At 33.4% G+C, this 23,338-nt stretch overlaps 3 protein-coding genes across 3 annotated transcripts in view; 1 reads left to right on the top strand and 2 right to left on the bottom strand.

Moving 5' to 3' along the window:
- Positions 1 to 1,965: 1,965 nt before the first annotated feature.
- LOC140745109 (uncharacterized) lies at positions 1,966 to 3,482 on the bottom strand. The gene is made up of 2 exons (XM_073076884.1): positions 3,296 to 3,482; positions 1,966 to 3,005 (listed from the first exon to the last, which is right to left on the bottom strand). Exons 1-2 carry the CDS (start codon positions 3,378 to 3,380, stop codon positions 2,002 to 2,004), a joined length of 1,089 nt encoding a protein of 362 aa, XP_072932985.1. The 5' UTR covers positions 3,381 to 3,482; the 3' UTR covers positions 1,966 to 2,001.
- A 354-nt stretch (positions 3,483 to 3,836) lies between these two features.
- Positions 3,837 to 5,829, top strand: LOC140747423 (uncharacterized). Its single transcript, XM_073079866.1, has 4 exons — positions 3,837 to 3,989; positions 4,590 to 4,730; positions 5,129 to 5,282; positions 5,615 to 5,829. Exons 1-4 carry the CDS (start codon positions 3,894 to 3,896, stop codon positions 5,671 to 5,673), a joined length of 450 nt encoding a protein of 149 aa, XP_072935967.1. The 5' UTR covers positions 3,837 to 3,893; the 3' UTR covers positions 5,674 to 5,829.
- The window catches only part of Nelf-A (Negative elongation factor A), a 28,653-nt gene continuing 11,133 nt past the window's right edge, over positions 5,819 to 23,338 (bottom strand). Inside the window, exons 5-11 of the mRNA XM_073079837.1 lie at positions 23,034 to 23,144; positions 22,356 to 22,465; positions 21,575 to 21,739; positions 20,715 to 20,762; positions 19,970 to 20,128; positions 19,523 to 19,622; positions 5,819 to 14,070 (exon numbers count right to left, since the gene is read on the bottom strand). Coding sequence (XP_072935938.1) covers positions 13,805 to 14,070; positions 19,523 to 19,622; positions 19,970 to 20,128; positions 20,715 to 20,762; positions 21,575 to 21,739; positions 22,356 to 22,465; positions 23,034 to 23,144 — 959 coding nt within the window. The 3' untranslated portion in view covers positions 5,819 to 13,804. The remainder of the gene's footprint in view (positions 14,071 to 19,522; positions 19,623 to 19,969; positions 20,129 to 20,714; positions 20,763 to 21,574; positions 21,740 to 22,355; positions 22,466 to 23,033; positions 23,145 to 23,338) is intronic.

Genomic DNA, 23,338 nt, shown 5'->3' with positions numbered 1-23,338 from the left:
ATATATTGAAAAAAGTATAAAAATCACTATAGAATTAAGGAATTTTAATTCATAACCAGGAAAATGTGACATTACCTACTTATATAACGATAGTTTTATCAAATGCAGACACTGCAGTGTACTGAGTGACATATAAAATTTATAGTAGGTACCTCCTTATATAAGTAGTTATATTAGTAGTACGTAAAAAGGAGAAATTATGAATGTAGTAGGACCCCATATGATATTACTGCCGCTACCGCCACAGATAGGTACCTATTTTTATCTCATAACAGCAATGTTTTGTGTTCTATGTGTTGCTGTACTATATTTTGTGTTATGCATGCCAAGGACTCTGAAACATGGAGTTCCAGCCTTAGTCCTTAAATAACGCATCTGTCGACAACGATTAGAATAATCTAATTGAAGATTGACCGTAGATAGGCGGCAGTAGCTACTTAAGTACTGTCAGGCGGACTGCAAATTCATTTGATGCTTTTCTACACTAATATTATAAAGAGGAAAACTTCGTTTGTTTGGTTGTAATGAATAGGCTCAAAAACTACTGGACCGATTTCAAAAATTCTTTCACCATTCGAAAGCTACATTATCTACGAGTAACATAGGCTATATTTTATATGAAATATATTTGATAAATAGATTTTGAGGCGGTACAAAGTTTGCCGGGTCAGCTAGTATTCTATAAAAAAGATTCGTAAGCTACGTAAAACATAAACGTCGATATACCTTTAATTCCTTTATTACGTTTATGATTGAAATTTCTAAACTAGATGACGTGTTATTAGACATTGGGTGTTGAATAATAAATTAAGTAACAAAACACCCAGTCAACATCGCTAGCTATAAATCAATTTGCAACAATCGCTTCACAAAAGTTTGGGGTGATGCACCCTTGCAACTTGTACAATGGATATCAGAGGTTGCGGTGGATAGCAGACCACACGGAAGGGTCCCTATTGTGGATAAGTTTAATAAAAATAATCATTTTGTATATACACAAGTATATACTTAGTTTTATACTGTGCGTTAGGTATGGTGGTAAAATTATTTTTTTGATTAATTAGATTTTTTGTGTAATTATATTTATGTCTGGATTTTTCTTTTTGAAGGAAGCCATTAAATGACTTCAACGGCTGACAATTATGTCAGCCATTTAATGGCTGTCATGGTGTAATTTACGCGGACCAATGCCGACATGCGCAGTTAAGTGGTGCAAAAACATGAAATCGAAGAAAAAGTGCGGAGAAATATCGTTTCATTCGTAAATTATCTAAAAACTATTTTTTTTTATTTCTCAAACACGAAAATAGATGACAGTGACAATTTCAATGGTCAAAACTGGTTACATTTTCTTGTTAGGAGTGAGTAATCTCTACTAATCTATGTTTTGTACCTATATCTGTATTGAAAACGGCTGAAACAAATCTAATAAATGTACATGTAGGTGTATATTCTGTACATGTAGGTGTATATTCCGTATACACGTGAGGAGGATGATATTGATGTTGATAACAAATCAAATCAAATCATTTTTTTTTTCACATAGCTTCTTTACAGAGCACTTTTTGAATGTCAATACAACTACCGCCACTTCACAAGTTGTTTCGTTATAGAGAAGAAGCGGAGAAAGAAACTCCATAACACATCTCTTAAAAAACACATTTTTACAATGTCAAATTTAACCTAATGGTACATGTGGAACTGGAACTACTTCAGACCACACCGTTTTGTCAGCCAAATAATCACTTAGTTTATAATACGCTTTTTTACATAGCGTTTGTTTAACGACATGTTTGAATTTTTTTCTGTGAGATTCAAAAGATAAAATTATAAACCAAAATAGGTCTTTAAAATTAAGTCTGTGGGTCTGTCCATAATTATAGACTTATCTTAGTAGTGGCCGTAAATATAAAGATTTTGGTATAGTTATAAGACACATGGCTAGATGACTTAAAATAAGCTGAGTATTACATGCAAACTTTATTGAAATAGGTAACTAAATTACAACTCGTCCTTAAGAGAAATATCACTAGTAACACTTGAATATTCATTTAAAATTTCACGCATCTCCGTTATATTCATACCCTTGTTCTCAAAATAAGCAACTTTAATTGGATTATCGACATAATTTAATAATACGTGGAAGAGTTTGGTATGTCTCGGCTTAGCTTTAAAAATATTAATACAAAATGGTCTTACGTTTTTTATCACCTCGAAAATTGGCTTTGCCATTTCGTTATCATCTGTATTGTAAGACCAAGTTGTTTCTAAGATATTGAGCAAACCGTTACAGAAAGTAGGTGTGGACATTCGCTCAATCAAGCCAATCCTTTGATATAACTTAAGTCTCTCGTGATCCGCTTTGCTTCTCTGTACGTCTTTGGTCCTAGCCTTTACATGTTCTTCCGAAATCTTGTTAAAAAGGTCCAGAAGTTGCACAATAACACTCGAGTCCAATTTTGGAATTTGATAGTAGAACGGCTCTAAACCTTTCATCTTCATTACGCGCGTTTGAATCCTTGGATTGTCTGGTAACCAAACATATAATATATCCAGGGCATGTGCCTTCAAAGCCAAGTTGTCATCTTCGTCAAAAATGTCCAATACTTTGTCTACGATACCCATTGGCATTACGGCATTTGTTGTAATGGGCGCTACATCGAAAAGTTTTTTGATAAGTAACAGCAGTTGCCTCTTCAAGGGCGCGTAATCAATGCCTATGTTTGGCAAAATAGTTCTTTCTATGCCTTTAGCATTCAAAAAGTTATAGACATTAATAGTTTCATTAGCAAAATCTACTAATTCTTCCACTTCTTCTGCCATTTTAGAGTATAATTCTTCTGTATACTCAATTGGCAGTATTCCTTCTTTAATCCTTTTCTCAGCCAGAATAGATCGGTGCTCTATTCTCTCAATAACCTCTTCAACATGATTATAATTGTCGCTTACATCGGGTGGATGGGTTATAACAAAAGATTCTTCTGTATTGATAACTTCGTGTTCAGCTGTTAAAGAACAAATTTTAAGTAGTTTAAGAACTCTATATAGTGAATCCACTTCAAAATGAGTAGTGTCTGCGGTCCATATACGAGTATGTAACATATCCAAATAAAACAAGGGCTCTACTAAAATCATTTCTGAGTAGTTAAGTTGCAAAACTCTATATATCTCTACTTTACAGTTAACTTCACTAGTCAACACAAAATTGCAAATTAGTTATAAAGGGTAGTCATGACGCTACCATAGTGAAGTCAAGGTGCTACCATTTTAGATTTACTTAGCATTTGAGCATTACCTTCCATGCCTATGTCAATTGCCAAATAACCTGCAGAAAGACATCCGAGCGTAATAACACATAATGTTGGAAAGTAAACCAACATTTTTATTCTAAAACTTATAGCGCTGAAAGAAAAATTCTGCACGAATCAAGCCTTTGACATGAAGATCATAAAGCATTAACATTGAGACATTGAAGTTCTAAAGAACTTTGTCCATGACACAGATAAAGTAATTATTATTCGCCAGTAACTAAACACGGAACTAAAGTTACAAAAGCAAGGAGGTTTCAGTTTCCAAAAGCAGAGCAAAAAAATCGTTACGTACTTTTACTGGTACAATGTTGAATATTGAATGCAAAGAGTAGAAAAGTTACATGCCAAGTATTTAACTGGTAGTGTTTCTGTATAACATGATTCTGACATAAACAGTTAAGTTTAAAAGTAGGTACCTACTCTATATTTTTCTGTTCCTACTTCTAAATTTCTAAACTGGATTTTAACAATATGCCGCCGGCTATTCATCCGCTGGATTAAAAACATATTGACAAAGTCATATTAGACAAGTTATTTGTAGTTTTATGAGGAAGTTCTTGCAAAGGTTGCTATTGTATCTAAATGAAGACTTTAATCATTCTCGATACTTGTGGAGACGGCACTTGCTGCTGTCTTACACCGCGAAGTTCTACGGCTTTAATATCAATTATAAGTTTGGTAAGTTGCCTTATGTCTAAGCTTAAAAGGTAAGATAATCTTTTCCTATCTTGATTGCGGCGCCACCGCTACGATTATTTCTGCCTTCATAGAAGCTATTTTGTGGTTCTATATTGCTAACGTCTTGTTTATTTAAGTTGTAAGTATTACAATATTCAGACGTACGCGTCTGTGATCTTCAAGTAGTTAAGTGGGATTTCCGCTTTATGTACCTAAATAAAATAAAAAAAAACATATATTTAAAAGTGAAATGCCTGAAAATCCGACGGGAAAATCTCTGGTCTACCTAATGTATGAAACCAAACCGATTTTATTTATTTGAGGTTGACTTGATGTCTGGGCAGGGAGCAATATCTAACCATCAGGGCAGCCATTTCCCTTTACAACTTGAATTTCTTAATATATATACCTAATTAACTAAAACGTAAGTAAAACATCCTAGACACTCACACAATTTAAATGAATTAAACGATACCTCATAATATTAAAATTCGACAAACCGTTTGGCTATAGAGCTTGCCAAAGATTGAGACATAGAATATACCTAAGCATTGCTTTCCATAATCAGGTAAAAAGTTAATATCTATTGTTTTGTTTCAGACAGCGAGCATAATCGACGTGTTATTGAACGACAGCGACCCTCACTGCTGTGAGTCCCGGCAGCAGCTGGACTCTATGCGAAGCACCCTGGTCACGCTCTACCAGATGGCTAATATGCTGCTATTGCTAGGATCGATCGTTGTATGTATCACATGGGTCATGGGTTTTCTTTTATGAAAAAGGTTTGCGCCATATCATTGGTGAAATCATATTACGAGTATTAGATTTCATACACATTGGAGAACGTTTTTACAGAACACAGAATCACGATCATGTTTTTACTTTATTGTTAAGAAAGTAATAATTGATTTATATGCACATAACTACGAAAAATCTGTAGTTTGTCAGCAAATTACTAAGCTACCAGTGTTTATATTTAGGTTTAGCTGTATTATATTTAGGTTAATATAAGTATGTAACTACCTGAGAATATTGTCGACTGATTAGACATATCCATGAGTGACTGTGGCCACAAACCGTCAGGTGAAATATATACTCTTTGCTTCTTCTACATTATAAATTTATTATTTAATTTATAGGAAAATGCTTTACTTATACAAATCTATCTATGGTATGTCCTCGGCTTCATAGTCCTCGGATTTGTGGTGTCGATTCTGGATTTTCTCTTCCGGCTTAATGACGAAGGAATTTGGAGTTTCATCAACTTCGTCACAGAGGTCGCTTTTTTGTTTGGTAAGCTCTTTGCCTACTCATTTGCCTTTAGACATGCCGAGAAATCTTAATCTTAATCTAAAGCTAAGCTATTCTGATAGGAATTTCACGCCCTACTTTATTTTATAGACTCCTTAGAAATCATCATTGAGTTTCCTAAGTCATGACTGGAAACTCACGGAAATATCTGAGCAAATAAGATCAAATGTTATATTTTTGTGTACAAAAGTTATATAACAAAATATTTGTAAGATCATTTTTGACATTTGACAAACCTACATTATTTTAAATGGTTAAAACTGTTTTCTTTAAGGTTTTCTATGTGTATCAAAATGATATTTTCAATTTTTCAGTTACATTTCGATGCCTACCGTTAGTCGATTCATACAGGAAGCGCCTGGAAGGAACTTAATTTTAGGTACTGGGAAATCTTTTTTCCTACGTGTAATGTGACTATTTGAGCTTAAATTTTGGACTTCTAAGTGTTTGACAATGTAGGTATGTTTGTTTATATTAAGAAAAACATAAAGAAAATAATAGGAGGTAAATAAAAACAATTTTTCAAATACTTGTTTCGTTTAATATTTTTGTACTATCTACTATATACATGGTGAATATTAAATATCTATAGAAAAACATCGTACAACAAACGTAAAACTAACGTAAATACTAAATAGAAAACATTTTGCGATTAAAAAACTCCTTAACAGGAATTAATGCATAATTGTGAAAGTCCGGGTATTAAATGGTCATTATATTTAGGACTTTTTTCTTGTCACGCAGGCATTTGCCCGCGCGCATGATATAATCCGCTGCAGTCTCGCCGGGACCTTCATATCTGGCATGCATGACAGGGAATTTACTATGTATGCAAATATGCAAGTTGTCCGCTGGTAAACAAGCCCGCGTGATAGGAAAAAGGCCCTTATAAATATTGTCGATAATCGCTTAGAATATAGAAAAAATACAGAGGACGCATGCCAATTAATTTATATGGAGCATTCGCGCTCAAAACGGCTATGGCTTGCCTGCCACTATGTTAAGAAATTAAATAACACTAAATTACAGTGTTGAAAAGAAAATTAAAATAAAATACACAATAAAACTGACAAATAATTTAAAATGACATGGATTCTGTATATTTTTATATTCTAAGATCAAAGTTAGTCTCAACGCGGACACTCGTCAACTAAGATGGAATGCTACGAGTACCCGCTGACTAAAGAAACGTTCAGCATCCAGTAAAAATGAAGCTGTAAATATTAATTACAATCTACTTTAATTAACATATGATGTGATGTTGACGAAATGGACCCCAATAAACTACTTTTCTTCTCTTTTATTATTCCAATAATTGTTTACGTCTGTTTTTTCACTATAACAATATATAACAACATATTAAACGGATACGATGTAAGCGCTATATGTAAAAATATATATCAACTTTTATGATTTACGGCAGTTTTTGAGAGTATAACTCTTCATGGTTCGATTCCGGTAGCTACACGCAAAATGGGTGTAACGGCGGTGTCTCCGGAGTAGAATCATGGCGAATTCTACAAGTCTATAAGACATTTTCACTAAATGGTCTTTTGTACGCAGATACCACGTATCCGCTCTAAATCTGTCTAGACTCTTGGTACTACGTTTCATCTATTTTTTCAATCAATGGTTTATACTATAGTAGAAGAGGTCACAGGCATTTCGTTAAAATAAGTCCATAAATAAAGCAAGTGATAATTGATTTCCAAACCACATTTAGAAAAACAAAATAGTTTGTTGATCTTGGACCTCAAGCTTAGTAAGCCCGAAATTCATACCATTGCATCTCAAAAATGTGTAAAGTCATTCGATTTGCACATAGCGTAGTGAACCTTGTCAATCGGAGAAGAGATCTGAGCCCAGCAGTGAGACTGGATTGATGACGATGATTACGAATATTAATGTTTCAACTAACTAAGAATGTTAACAAATACGCTAATTTGTTACATAGGCACATACCTGAACACTAAACGTGATGAAACTGTAAAACGCTTCTGACATATGATATCGACAAACTTGAGCACTACGCTAAAGTAATTTTAAGGGCGCCTTTCCTGTCACGCATGAACGCTTATATGAGCGATCCACCGGCACACACAAACTCGCCGTAGTCTTTGCGCGACCTGTCCGCGTGAACCTATAGGCTGAGAGGCATGCTGATGTAAGTATATAGGACGCGTGTGCGTAAACACGCGTGACAGGAAAAGGCTAGGGGTCAAAAATTCCGACATTTTCGGTATGCAGAATTATTAACGCATAGCGATGGGAAATTTCATACTTATTCAACAATACCATACACCTATTACCCTTTGTCTCTCAATATGGTGACATACCGTCCATACTATAATTCATAATCAGAAATGTCATAGACGTTTATATTGCAAGCTTCGTCCAGAAATACAATTTTTACATTATTTCAATCTAATCTTCATTTACATGGTATTAAAAATCATTCTGTATGTGTACATACAATTTATACTGTAAACTGTTCAATTTAAACTATATATTACCTACATATTTATTTTGAAGAAAAATTAATACAATTTTTATTTACAATATTGAAGTTGTACTATGAGCATTTGGGCATAGTATAATTCCGTATATAAAAAAATGTGTGATATTTTGAAAATGCTACATAAATATTTTTCATGAGCCATTAATACATACATTAGTTATAATACTAACTTATTGATTTTCAACTTTTTGTTTTATTTACCCATTACCCAAACACACAAAGCACGAGCACTCTTAGATTCAAACAGACATTTTACAAATTTAGGTAAACAAAACACAAATAAGAATTACGGCGAAAATCTTAATTCATACACGTATTTTACAAACAGAAATTTAACAGTGTTCTCGTAATGTCACCAGTCTCCTATTATTATTATTTTCTTATATTCAATCAATTATACGTCAAATGTTTTAGATTAGGTTACAAGAGTAAGGGCGTGTGTAAACTGACGCGTATGCACTGACGAACTGGGACCGTCTGGGAACTGCCGGGGGGACGGTCGCATGTAACACGCAGTATGTACTGGCAGCCATCAAATCAATATGCGAAATATTATGCGAGAGGGCGCCCGGCGCTTAAGAATATACCACATATAAATCCGTCTCATGAACGCGCGTCTATGGCGCTTTTTGTATTATTGGCTATTTTTCCATAAAAGAACGCAAGCGTGTATCTACGTCAGTTTAAGCGGACGCCCTTAAAGTTAATACACATATCTCTGTGTTAGCTTACGCCCGTTATTAATAATCTATCCAATGTTTTGCCTACCAAAGATAAAAATTAGAGAATTTCTAGTATGAAGCAATTTTCAATTGTCGATCTTTGGTAGACAACTTTGGATAGATAGAATTAATAATGGGCATTAAACTGTAGCCTTGTACAAATCTCTTTTCAGGTAAGATAAGGTTAACCTAATAACTTTACGTTATAAGATAAAATATTTTTGCTTTAGTTTTATGAAGCTGTATTTTTATACTTGCACATTTATACAGCAGAATATATTATTATCATACGTATACAATTATACAAGCTAATACCAATATTCATAAGACAAATATTGCGATACAAAATGTAATCTAGGAAATTTGGGAATAAAGTTTATAAATACCATTTATATTTATGCTGGGAGTACAGTATATTGCAGCTTTAAAATCTAAAAATCAAGCTTTCTGCTTTTAGTATTCTTCTCAGATAACTTTCATTTTGGGGCATCCGCCATATTGGATTTAAATGACGTCACTAAGCTAATCTTGCATCAGAACCACTGTCAGTTTCGGTTTCAGGTAATAAATGATTATGTTTAAAACAGCCTACTGCCCCAGAAGGAGGGACTTTGTTTCAGGCTAAAATTAAAATAAGTTTTCTATCTGTTAAAATCTCTCATTCATTTAAAGTATATGTTTATATTTTTATGACATCTTTATTTAACATGTAAACAGCCCAAACGTCATAATAATTGTCATACATATAATATATGTGTGTTCATGTACACAATATTACAATATTAAAGCGTTTTTAATTAACTGGATGATTAATTTGTATCTATTTTCTTACAGAGATGTATGTTAAGGACCGATCACACAGAACGTGTCAATTACACGCGACAAAGCGACCGCTAGAAGTAAGATCCTTACGCCACGTTATAGCGCCAATTTGCGTTGTACTGGATTCGTAGTAAGCGAACACATAGAACGCGTACGGCGTACGGCATTCTATTTTTTTACAGACATGTGTATTACTATCGACCGTAATTTTGCAAAAAAACTTTACATTAAAAGTAAAATGTGGTAGTTCCGTGTGGCCGGTCCTTAAAATCTACGCAATTTTACGCAACAAAATTTCTTTAATTTATTAAATTATGTACATTTGTTATACTATATTATTAATTCTATTGGATATAAAATCTATTTCTTTACAAATACTAGGCATATTTCGTATTGTACTGCAAAACGTTGCTCAATGTGGAAATGTAACAGAAAACAAAAAAAAATTGTTTTCATGCAATCAAATGTAACGAAAATATTTTATTGTCTATACCTATTACAATTTCAACAGCAATATAACATATACTATTATACTTATTGTATATTAAAAGAACATAATAAAATGCGGCAGTGCCATATTTAAGGCTGTTTCTATTGCGTCTGCGAATAAGGTATTTACTTCTATAGACTTTGAATGCCTCAGATAAAAACATATTTTTCTGTACAATATTTTGACAGGCAAAGTCCTGTATCTGGGCAGCTGTGTTATGGTAGATATAAATACGTTAACACACATAGTTATAGCAAAGTACTAGTTTAGCTTAGCAGGCGTCTGACACGCTCTAATTCTGTATGTCTAATTCTGTCTGATGTAAATGAACCATTAATGAGAATTGAGTTATGAGTTATAACTAGTCATAATTTATGACATATTATTTATAGACTTTTCCATACGGTATCACTATCGCTTTCGCGAATTTATACTAATCTGATTTAAAATAGCTTAATGCAACAGCACTACCTTGTCCTCTCACAAAAGACGTATTTTAGACTGGAGAGAGATTTGAAATTAGTCTCTATCCCGATAAACATTGAATTAGCAAATGTGGCCCCTAAAATGTTCATTTCGTTTCCTTAAATTATGATTAAAAATAATTAAGAGACATTTTGAGGTTATTTTTCTTCTCACGTTTAAGGAAATATACAAGCAATGTAACAATATTATATTATATTTATTTGTATGATAAAACAAGTGCAATAATATTAGCCGAATAAAATTACTTAATTTTTAAGGCGTTTGCTCATATGTTATTCTGCGTTATGGCAATTACATAACGAATCTAGTTAAAGTTGAGAAGTCGAGTTACACGTTTTAATAATAAACGTAAACAAAATTCAGGAGTCCGGTTAAACGTTTTAATAATAAACGTAAACAAAATCCAGGAGTCGGGTTAAACCTTTTAATAATAAACGTAAACATGAGTCAAGAATCCGGTTAAACGTTGTTATAATAAACATATAGAAAATTCAAGGGTCCGGTTAAACGTTTCAATAATAAATGTAAACAAAATTCAGGAGTCCGGTTAAACGTTTCAATAATAAACGTAAAAAAAATTCAGGGGTCCGGTTAAAACGTTTTAATAATAAACGTAAAGAAAATTCAGGGGTCCGGTTAAACGTTTTAATAATAAACGTAAACAAAATTCAGGGGTCCGGTTACACGTTTTAATAATAAACGTAAAAACAACATATTTTCCGATATTTAATCGAACAGTACCCATTTAGGCGCCAAGCATATCCGGTTATCCGTCTATTCAAATTTGCCCCTTCTCCGGTATCCGACCATATAAATGTAGGTACTGAATACCGGACGCTTTACTCTCATTACTAAAAACAAGAAAGTGGCAAGTACAAGTCATGTTAGAATATAATCCTGATATCTTATACCAACAATGTGATATTTAATCACAGATACGGTCATAACGGATAGTGTCTACAAACTTAATACTTATCAGAAACAATTGTAGTTATCTAATAAAAGCATGTTCAATATGTTGTATTTCTAATGTCGATAATATTCGCCAATTTTATTCATCTTTCACCATATTGGATGCCCAAAAAACTTCTCCATCACATAACCGAGGAAGCACGTTACTTCTACCATAACAACACCCGACACTTTTGGCACAAATTATACTACGAAGTTAAACACAATAGTACTATGAGATCAAACAATACAGCGTTATGCTTCCAAGGAATTTAGGGACGATACAAAAACCAGCTCACAATTTTTATATGTTTAAATTTTTATGTTATTTAGAGTTACCCCTTTTTGTAAAGTTAGAGGCCTGTGCTCTGTGACGTCACTATACATAATTTTAAATTGAATTCAAATAAATGCAATAAAACTTTTTATTTTTCATTTGCATATTATAAAAAAAAAGTGAGCCTTTCTTGGATTTACTCTCTTACCTCCCCTTAACGTACCATGTGACGTAATTAACGTTATTCCGTGAGTTGAAAATTTCAATTTTTAAAAAAGAGAATATATTGTTTAATGTGAGACTAATAATATATCGATCATTATTATGTATAAAAAAATCAAATAATAACGAACAATTGTTTCAGCAACTTTGTTAAAAAAATAAAACATAAGTCCTCATTTACACATAATAAGTTGGACCTTCGTCTATGCCCAGCAGTGGGACATAAAAAAACCAAGTAATTAAGCATTAAATACAATGGGAAAATTAGTGTGAAAATTTATCTTGACCATCTCTGTATCTACTGATGTCCTGTCTCTGTTGTATTTTAGAATAATTCAAATAACTGAGGCTGACCGCCCATTGCATTATTATAATGCATTACATATATATAAGCTACTAAATAGTTGCTGAGTAACTTTTAACAGTTGCATTAGCGACGACATAAAAGTAATGGGCGGTCCGCATTAAGGCGCTTTTCCTGTCACGCATGTAATTCTATCTTGCGCCTAGACGATTGTAAGCGTGTCCCACAGTACGCGTGTCCTTTGCATCCTATCGTTTGATACGCAACTCTCATAGGTCGCGAAGAGTGTGCAATGAATTAATTGATGTGTGCGCGTGACAGGAAAAAAAAGCCCTACAACATGCATGCCTACTTAAAACATGTAAATGTAAGACGTATCCTCGAGTCTTTAACAGTGCACACATATATAAAATTTCATTCATTTGCACTGGCTACTGGGTTAACTTTGCAATAAACTGTATTTGTATATGTGTATGAATGTTCAAACAGTTGTTTATAACAAAACTGCTTATTGATAAAACAAAGTAAAGAACAAAACTTAAAGATCTTTGTAACTATTTCAAGTAGAACAGAACAGGAAGAATACTTATTCAATTGAGGGCTGATGAAACACTATTATCGTTCAGTTATTTAAATTGCATATTCAGAAAACAATTTTTAATATACCTGCCTACTAGAATTATTAAATTTCGACCTTTAATAGGGAAAATGTTGGAAAAATTGATTATAAATAATGTAACAACGGCGCACACATACTAATGAAATCAGCTTGAACATAGAACATACATTTATTACTGCAATATTCCTCTATCCGGGCCCAAAACAGAGAATTGTATACTATTTACTTTGCTTCAATGAATCTTATCTCATATTGTAATAACATAGACACATTCTCTCGTTTGTCAAGTCTTGTTGTAACACAAAAATGTACATAGCAATGCGTATGGAAATATAAATCTTATATATAAAATCTTTAACAATACCACAATCTTTCAACGCAAAACAATAATATCCATGAGGACGACCGCACAGTGGCAACATTATCGGTATTACGTAAGGCGGCCCACACACTGAGCACTTCATTTTGACAACTTGTAAACCAGCTTGAAATAAGAGGACAGTTTAAAACTTTGTATAGATGGCGTCACCATTGTATGTCCTGAAATGCTTAAAATATGGTGATTAGTTGTTATTATAAAGGGGAAATTTACCTCTTTGGGAACTGAGCGAAAGGCGAAATCTTGAGGCTCGAATGTTCCCAATCACTTCCCCTAATCTTCATAATCAAAGCCGTAGCCATAGCCATATTAGAAGATCACAACATTTCAAATCTACATATTATGGTAGGGCACATGCCATAGTGGCGCCATCTGTGGTACATATCGTAGAAACGTGAAAAATCAATCGCGCTTTTATATAATTCATATACCCTATTTATTTTTTCAAACAAAAAAACACAAACTTATCGTCAATTAATTGCAAAAAAAAATACCATAAATAAATAAAACCAGTCATAAAAATGCATTTTCGCTAAACAAAAAGTATTCTATTACCTTACCATTGCCACTATTGCCAATCGTGCGAGCAGCCTTACAACCGTAGAATCACCACCTGTCACTTTGTCCATACAAACACAATAACACTTCCGCAACACAATACACAACAAATTCACGCACTAAGTCTTAGCCGGTTCGAACTGGTGTTAACCGGTTTTAACTGACACTCTGGTTGGCGATAGACACCACCGGTTGTTGAGTGCTCGCCGGTATCACCGTGGACCCTGGCGGGATCTTCTGAGGAACCATACCGTCTATGTGTTTGTACTTCTTGAGTCTCGTCCACTGACCGTTGTTGTAGTTCATCTGGAAGTGCATCTCGGAGAGCATGGTCAGGTATGTGTCGTCAGACTGTAGAACGTTTTCAATGTTCTCCGATAACTTTATTGTCACTATGTTGCCCAGGTTCGGACAGGGGTTATCTGAAATAAAATAGTTTACTGTCAATATCAGGTGTAAGTTACATATAATGGCAATTTTAAAATATCCTGGATGGAAATAAATTTACAAAGAGAAATTTGAATTTTTTATGCCAGATCTATAACGCCATATTTCCCTATAATCTAAGCCTGGACTAGCAGGAGAGTGTTCCTGCTAATCCAGGATCTTGTATAGTAATATTTGCTCTGCATATAAAGAAAGAAAGAAAATAATTTATTCAGCAAAAAATATACAATAAACACAAATAATAATATAATGCATAACAATACAATAATCTATGTGTAATGCATATACATAAGAAATTCGCATATTTACGCATGAAAATTAACAAAAAGAAATCGCGTGCAGCATTGTACACGTGGTAATGATATATTTATTTGTTTTGTATAGGCTTATGGAGACATTTACAAATTTACAAATTGTCATTTGCAATACTTTTTCAGCCTTATCCACACTATAAAACCAGGTTTACGTAAGGAATCTCAGGAAATAATGTGTGCAATGTGCAAGAAATTCATTCACTCATAATAGTAACGTACTTATCTACAAAACAGTGATAAAATAGAGACTAAAAGTGCAGTGTTCGTTACGTAATATTATATTGAAATCTTAAGTGCAATTTAGTGGCAGTTAAAACTAAGAAGAGCAGTGAGAATACAAGTGATCTAAAGACGATGAATCATCAACCCGTTGCTCACCAACTAACACCAAATGCCACTATAGATACACAACTTTCGTGAATTGTGTTATTGACTCAGTAGCGCCGTGTGTACTTGTACAGTCTTAAACGCGGAAGAGTTCAGGACACCCAAGTTCGAATCTCACTGATAACTAAAATTTTTTTATTTTAATTTAAATTTAAATTTTATATATATATTTTTGTAAATAATTAAAATAATTTTAAAGAAAAAAAACCTTATAAAAAAAATAATAATTAAAAAAAAAAAAATGGAGAACATCACTTTACGAAAAAAGTTAAGGCGTTCCACCTCCGAAACAAACATTGGATTCATAACAGATAACGAAGACATCTATAATTCTACCCTATTTGATGCATCTACATATAGCTTACACAGTCTGACGCAAGCAAATGATTCTCAAACAAGTGAATTAAAAAATATTGAAGTAAAAAATTTGAAAGAAAAATTAAGCGCCGCTGATCAAGAAATAGACAATTTATTATCCGAAAATAGACGGCTAATGAAAACCATAGAGGAGCAAAAAAATCAAATTGATCTATTGAAGAAATTATCAAAAAATTATACTATACCAAGCCATGAATCTAATCAACTTACACCCCTGTCTAAAAAAATGTTAAAAATTAAAATAAATACATCTCGTACATCTCCCCTTCACTGTGGGAAAAATGTGTGTCGAAGTCTCGGTTCTACGCCTTTGAAAGAGTCTACCACCAAAATTTCGAAGAATGACAATGATATAAAGTCTACTAAGCAATCGAAATCTGAAGCAATACCAACTGAGGTCCCAAAGAAATACTCCTTTTATCACACAAGCATAAACAACACAAAGGCTGGATCTGTCTACAATCAGTTAAATAATGATATTAAAACAAAATCTCAAGTCATAATTATCGCAGATAATCAAGGCATTAGTTTAAGGAAACAGTTGCAGAATCTTTTAGGCAGTAATTATCAAGTAAAAAGCTTCATAAAACCAAATGCATCTACCCCAAATATTGTACAATCAATGATATGTGACATAAAAAAATTAAATAAAAACGATTATGTTATACTGCTAGGAGGAACCAATGATAAAAATCCATGTGAATTTAATTTTAGTCTTAATCTTTGGTTAACTTCTGTGACGAACACTAATGTTATTGTCGGTGAGATACCATACAACAGATACCTTAATGTAAAAAAATTAAATTATGAAATGAAATTTCTTTGTAATAAATATGATAATGTGACGTACATAGATTTAAATTTCTCTAGATTTATTCCCAATTATAGATTTTTCGCAATTTACCTTGCAAGATCATTTTTGAAGGAAATTTTACATATCTTTTATAGAAGACAGAGGGAAAATTATCAAAATTATCTTAATCAAAGAAACACTGTTATTAAATTAGTTCATAACGTAAGCACCCAAACAGATATAGAACTGACTTATAATAACCCCTCTGAAAAACCCGTATGTAAAAACTGTAAATTAGATCTATGTAATAGAACATTAATTAATGAAAATATTGACATACCGGCTGTAAATAATAATGACATTATAATTAATAATAATTCTTCTGAAACTGAAATAACAAATGATAATAATTTATTTCGTTCTTAATTGTATCAACATTTTACATCAGAATATTAATGGATTAATCAATAAATCTGACCAATTAATTGTATGTATTGACGAACTATGCAATAGTGGTACGCAAGTTGATGTATTATGTATTACCGAGCACAACTTGATTAGCGATGACGAATATAGTTTATATATTCCCAATTTCATATTAGCTGCATCATATATGAGGCAAAATAGGCATGGTGGTAGTTGCATTCTCGTAAGGAACACACATAAATTCAAAACTATACATGACATTCACTCAATATCGTTGGAGGGAGTCGTAGAGTTCTCGGCTATTGAATTAATTGATCACCAAATTTATGTGATATGTGTATATAGAGCGCCAAAAGCTAACTCTCAGTCTTATACAATTTTTTGGGAGAAGTTGCATTACATGCTGTCTAAATACTTTCATAATAAAAAGCAAGTTATACTATGTGGAGACTTCAACATTGATACTTTAAAAAATGACAAATGCTCAAAAGAATTCCAATCAATTTTAACTTCATTTAATCTGAGTCTTGAATTACAAGAACCGACTCGTTTAGTGAGTAAAACTTGCATTGACAACTTCGCTCATAACATAAAAGGCTGTAAAAACCAAATTATTGAGTTAGCATTGTCTGATCACACAGCGCAAATCTTAACATGTCCCGTTAAAAGAAAGTGTAAATTAAAATTTTGGTATATTTTCAGACGTGATTACTGCAAAGAAAATATAAATAAGTTTCAGAGCAGTTTAAAACAACTTACATTTCAAGATGTCTATACTAGTAAAGACCCTGACATGGCATTCAATATTTTCTATGATTGGTTCAAGTTGTTATATGACCTGTGCTTTCCACAAAAGAAAATAAAAATAAAAAGTGAGGTAAAACCTAAATGGATCACACGAGGAATCAAAACATGCAGCAAGCGAAATCGACAGTTGTTATGGCTATACAGAACATCTCCTAATAAAATTAATAGAGATTTATTTAAGGTCTATAATAAACGCTACAAGCGAGTCATTAAACAGACTCAAATGTCTCAAAACAGCTACTATATACACAATGCTACCAATAAAAATAAAGCTACATGGAAAATTATTAACAATAAAAAAAACCAGATGTCCTACGATAACTACACCCACGTTAAAAATAAATGGTAAAGATATCATAGACCCACAACAAATTTCTAATGAATTTAATAATTATTTTGTTGATCTAGCAAAGGATGACAATAATGTATTAAATAAACAATTTAACAATGGTCTGACATATAAAAATTTAAATTCCATTTTCATACCCCCGACGATACCACATGACATTCATAAGATAATATTATCATTAAAAAATACCGAAAGTACCGGCCACGACGAAATTGTCACTAAGATAATTAAAAAATGCTCGGCAATTATATCTCCAATCATTTCTCATGCAATAAATCTTTGCATTGAAAAAGGTGTTTTCCCTAATCAGTTAAAGACGGTCGTAATAAAGCCATTATTTAAAAAAGGTGACAAGTCTGACATGAGTAACTATAGACCAATAGCTTTGCTTCCTATCCTTTCAAAAGTCTTTGAGAAAGTTATCTATAAGTCTTTGTTAACGTTTTTAGATAAAAATGAAATATTGACACCCCACCAGTTCGGATTTAGGAAAAACAAGTCAATCAATATGGCAATATACAATTTTTTATCGGACGTAATGTCAAAGATGGATCATAAAATACCGACGACTGCTCTATTCCTTGATCTAACTAAGGCTTTTGATCACGTGGATCACAGTATCCTTCTATGTAGGTTATATGACTACGGTATAAGAGGTAACGTGTATGACCTTCTTAAATCATATCTAACAGACAGACAACAATACACACAACTTAGCCAATTCTGTCCCAAAACAAATTGTAACCTTACATATGAATCAGACCGCAAAGTAATCAAATTTGGTGTACCACAAGGCAGTGTACTGGGGCCATTATTATTTATCATTTATATTAATCCTCTACCCCAAGTAATCAAATATCCACTGACTTTGTTCGCAGACGATAGTACCATATTATTTTTCAATGAAGACATAAATAATCTAGAAAGTGACATAAACGCATCCTTGGTATGTCTAATTGAATGGCTCGAATCAAATAATCTCAAAATAAATTTAGAAAAAACGAAAATAATGAACTTTAGACAACGAAAAAATTTAGCACAGAATCTTGACATTAACTATTTAGGACACAAAATAGAGGAAACAGAAACCACAAAGTTCTTGGGCCTATACTTGGATTCTAACGTAAAATGGAAAACTCATATAGATTATGTATGCAAAAAATTGAATAAATTATCGTATGCACTTCGTATGTTGAGAAAAACCGTTCCTCAAAAAACCGTTCTGACTGCATATCATGGTTGTGTCGCCTCAACACTTAGATATGGTATCATATTTTGGGGTAATTCGATAGATAAAGATATTGCATTCAAAGCACAGAAACGCTGTATCAGGTCGATGTGCAACTTAAAACCATGGGAGTCATGCAAACCTTATTTTACACATCTTAAAATCCTACCAATGCCATGTCTCTATATATTAGAGTGCAGTATATTTGTGTACCTTAACATTCACCTATTTGAGTTTAAGACTCGAGCACGTAGAGCAGCTAACTTATGTATATTAGCATCCAAAACACACTTATATAAACAAAGTATATTCGTCAAAGCCCCAATTATATATAATAAGTTACCCGCAACGATCCGTTCCACTATTGAAATTGAATTATTTAAGCGGAAATTATATAATTTTTTAATTGACAAGTGTTATTACTCACTAAATGACTTTTTAAATGACAAATCCATATAATAAACATTGTTATCCAATATTAATTATTTTTCCAGTATAATTTAATTCAAATGACTAATAATAATTATTATATTTCTATTGTTGTAATTAATATTTTTTTAATGATTTGCTACTTATATTTTATTGCACAATTATTGTATGCCCACCTGTGGCGGGAATATGTTGGACTCAAAATATGTTTGTACCATGCACCATGTACCCATGTTCCACAATAAATTTGATTTGATTTGATTTGATTTGATTTGATTTGATTTGAAATAATCCATGTATAGTATAGATATCTTACCTCTAGACCCGGCCATGAAGCCGAGTATAAGCGCCTTCTCAGGCCTGGTCACTCTGTTAGCATTTCTGAACATGTCTTGCGCTTCTAACATTTGTTCACGCTGTAAACAACACAATGATTACACACTATTTGTGCTATTATGAGCTATTATTAGCACAAATACATTTACAATAAAATGTTGATAATAAGCTATAGTGTGGCCTTTGAAGAATAAACTTCACACCAGGAGTTCGATTCTAAACGTACTATAGTACATATATACATAGTTTCATCTGAAATATCAAGTATTTTTTACTTCATAGTATAATGTTAAACTCCACACCATGACAACTTTCTTGGAGATACACCAGAACGCAGAATTCATCTCATTCGAATCACAAAGTTCGAGTCTGTCGAGTTCTGCCAAAAAAAAAAGAGTATAGAACATAATGTTGTTTCGACACTAACCGTAAGCGACAATCCTCTTCGCGGCAACAGCGGCGTCTGTTGCATCGGTTGCTGCGGTTGCGGTTGCGGCTGTTGCTGCGGTTGCGGCTGTTGCTGCTGTTGCTGTTGTTGCACGGGAGCGACGACCGCCGTCGGCACTTGTTGCTGCTGAATTTGAACCTGGGTTTACGAGTATGTTACATATTACATCACTTTTATAAAAGCAGAACCACTTGAATTTAAAATTACCATTTTTTGAACATGCATACCAAACTGTACAAATGAAAGCAAATAGCAGATATACCTTGTTTTTTTTTTTAATGTAGGAGTAGCAGACGAGCATGCAGTCCACCTGATGGTATAGTTCGCGCTAAACTGCTAGTCCACTCTAAAGTTGTTGCGAGCAGGTGTAGTCATACAATTTGTTATGACGACGCAATTCATTTGTATATTCAGAGCGGACTAGCAGTTTTACGTGGACTATAAGTGGCTACTGTCGCCCATGGACATCTGTAATCAACTCCAGATAGGATTAGATATTCCTACCTGAGGTCGGCCACAGTTGCACCGCTACCCCTGGGGACTAAGCTGGAACGCCTCGGATACTTTTCCGAGGCATTTCTCCTACCACACCCTTCAAACCAGAACACAACAGTGCTGAAAACTGCTATTATTAGGCAGAAATATCACCATCACAGTCGAACCACAAAGTGTTAAGGTGGTATACCATCAAACTTAAATTTAACACAAAATTGCATACACTTACAGGTATTTGTTGAATTGGCTGTGCTGATTGAGGCACTTGTTGAGTCACCTGTAGAAAAATAATTAATGTTTCAACTTATTCTCATTTGCATATTTTACTAAAATTTAACTTCGTCTGATTTTTCGGTATTTTGTACGTGGCAATTTCCGCCCATGGATATCTGTAATCAACTCCAGGTAAGACCAGATTCCCACCTAACATCGGCTTCAGGTGCATTGTCACCCTTGAGGACTATGTTGGAACTCTTTCTAATAAGTATGTCTCTATTACCACACCCTTCAAACACAGCAAGACTTGATACTGTTGTTATGATTTAGAAACAGAGATAGCGGCAGTGCCTTCTGAGACGAATTACGAATAATTGAGTCATCTTCGATAAGTTTTATTTATTTATTCGTTTTTTGTAACACTAACAGAGTTAATTTATTTTATTTATTTATTTATTTATTGAACACCAACATAATGAATACTTATACAATTAAGGTACAACAAAACACATAAGGGGCTAGCTTAATGCCACTATAATTATAGGTGTAGACTACAAGCAAGTTAATGAAAAAAAAAAAAGAAACAAAATTGAATTGAAGAAGCACAATAATGTCTGTATAGTTACAATGAAGTGTTACAATCGTAATGCAATGTAGAGTACACTTGATCTTCTTAAGATTCGTAGAGAAGATGTCAAAATTTGAGGTCCTGGAGACAGTATTGTATTCTTTAATGATTCTGTTAATAGGCGCACGCAGATTGCATCATGATTAAGATACAAGAAGGCAAACATAATGCCTCTTGGCATTCTCTGTCAGTCAACCCATCAGTAGGTGTTAAATTATAATAAATTTTAGCAAGCAAATACTCACAGATTTGATATTTTGCAGCAACACCGCTTTGCCCCCACCCTGTAGTATGACCGCGGAGGTGTTGAGCAGGTTCTGTGCGGATAGGAGCAACGGCTTTCCACCGGCTTGCCCAGCTATCAACAGCTTCGGTTGTTGCCCTATCACTATCGGTTTTGATGTTGGGTTCTAGAAAAAATATTATGTTAAGTTCAAATTTACATAATGGAATGGATTAACAAATGTTGTTTTAGTTGCAGCTGTAGTTATTGAATTATGTATTGTCATTGGTATAAAGCAATTATTATATTTATTTATGGTGTTTCGAATTTATTTTGTTTGTGATTTTGTCACAATGGTGGTATTATTAGAGTTGTATGTGTGAACGCAGGGAAGATGGAATTATCTTTATTATGAAAGTAACTATGATAATACAGTAAATATGAGAGGGAGATAATGATGATAGCAGAAATGATGGGCTGTAATTTCATGATGGGGGTTAATAGATGTGATGATTGTGTAGTGTATAAATACTTTATTATTTTTTTCCAAAAATCCCACGCCCCATTGGGCGCGCGATACTGAGGCGCATTTGGTCCGTTTGGGCGCCTTGCGGGTAGGACGCGTTATGGACTGATTTGTATAGTAGTAACCAAACCAGTACAGATGGTATTGGTGATATAGTGGTAGTCCATCACCTTTATATTACCACCACTAGATCGTGGCGGTAATAGCGGTGGTGGAAGTAATATGTGTGGTCATCAGTGGTAATGTGGGTGGTCATGATGGTAGTGGTGGTACTCACGGGCAGGATGACGGGGCTGGGCGCGGGCGCGGCTCGCTCGTCACCCGCGCGCGGCGAGGCGGGCGCTTCGCCCTCCGTAGTACCCATCTCTGCACCCTCTGCGCTCGTCGCTGTAAACAAATCTCCATTAAATTATGTGCATAACTACTACAGAGTTGTGGCCAAAAAAAGTGTACCCTTCTGAGGGGGCTTTAAACAATTTAAAAATATTTTTACATAACAATCTGTTTACAGTTTAAGGGAGTTGCTGCTTTTTTAGATAGAGCATAGTAAGACTTATGGTTATTATTATTTTCTATTTGGTTAATTTGTAAGTTTGCATTTTAGACAATGTTAGTAATATTTTATAGAATATAAAAATATTACATAACAAAGATTATTGTTATTATTAAAAGATGTTCTTCATAAGTAACATCACTTTTACATATTTTTAGTCAGTTTTATGATATACATTTAGTATATCATAAAACTGACCACTTTCTGGAAACTCACTAAAACAATAAAATAACCTTAACACTCTACAACCTATGTAAACAAACCAAAAATATTTCGGTAATAAAAAAACCCTACAAAAATATCCTAATAAATAGTATTTTAATTGATCGATTCACTCATTAATGACTATTATAATACACATCAAAATCAACATCTTGAAAAGGATAATAAAATATATCTTACTAGGCGGCTGGTCGTCTTTGCCCATTGGGTAATTGTTGAGACCCTTCCCGTACTCGGATGGCGGTGATGACGGAGCTGCGTTCACTAGCTTCTTGGCTCCTTCCTCCATTTCTATTCACAAATATACAATATTTTAATAAGAGGAAACTATTTTACCAAATTAATATGAAATGTGAAAAAAATTGAAGAGTAAAAAAGGGTACACTTGTAAAATTAAAAAAAAAACAAGAAAAATGTATATGATAAAAGGAAAAAACCAAATTACTTAGAAATAAAGATTCGTGAAAAAAGAAAAAGAAATTCTA

This window comes from Epargyreus clarus, unplaced genomic scaffold, assembly GCF_041222505.1.
Source record: "Epargyreus clarus isolate Ecla_fem2 unplaced genomic scaffold, WU_Ecla_fem_2.2 ptg000002l, whole genome shotgun sequence".
NCBI lineage: Eukaryota > Metazoa > Arthropoda > Insecta > Lepidoptera > Hesperiidae > Epargyreus > Epargyreus clarus.
The sequence above is the reverse complement of the archived record's forward strand: the minus strand, read 5'-3'. Positions and strand labels throughout refer to the sequence as shown.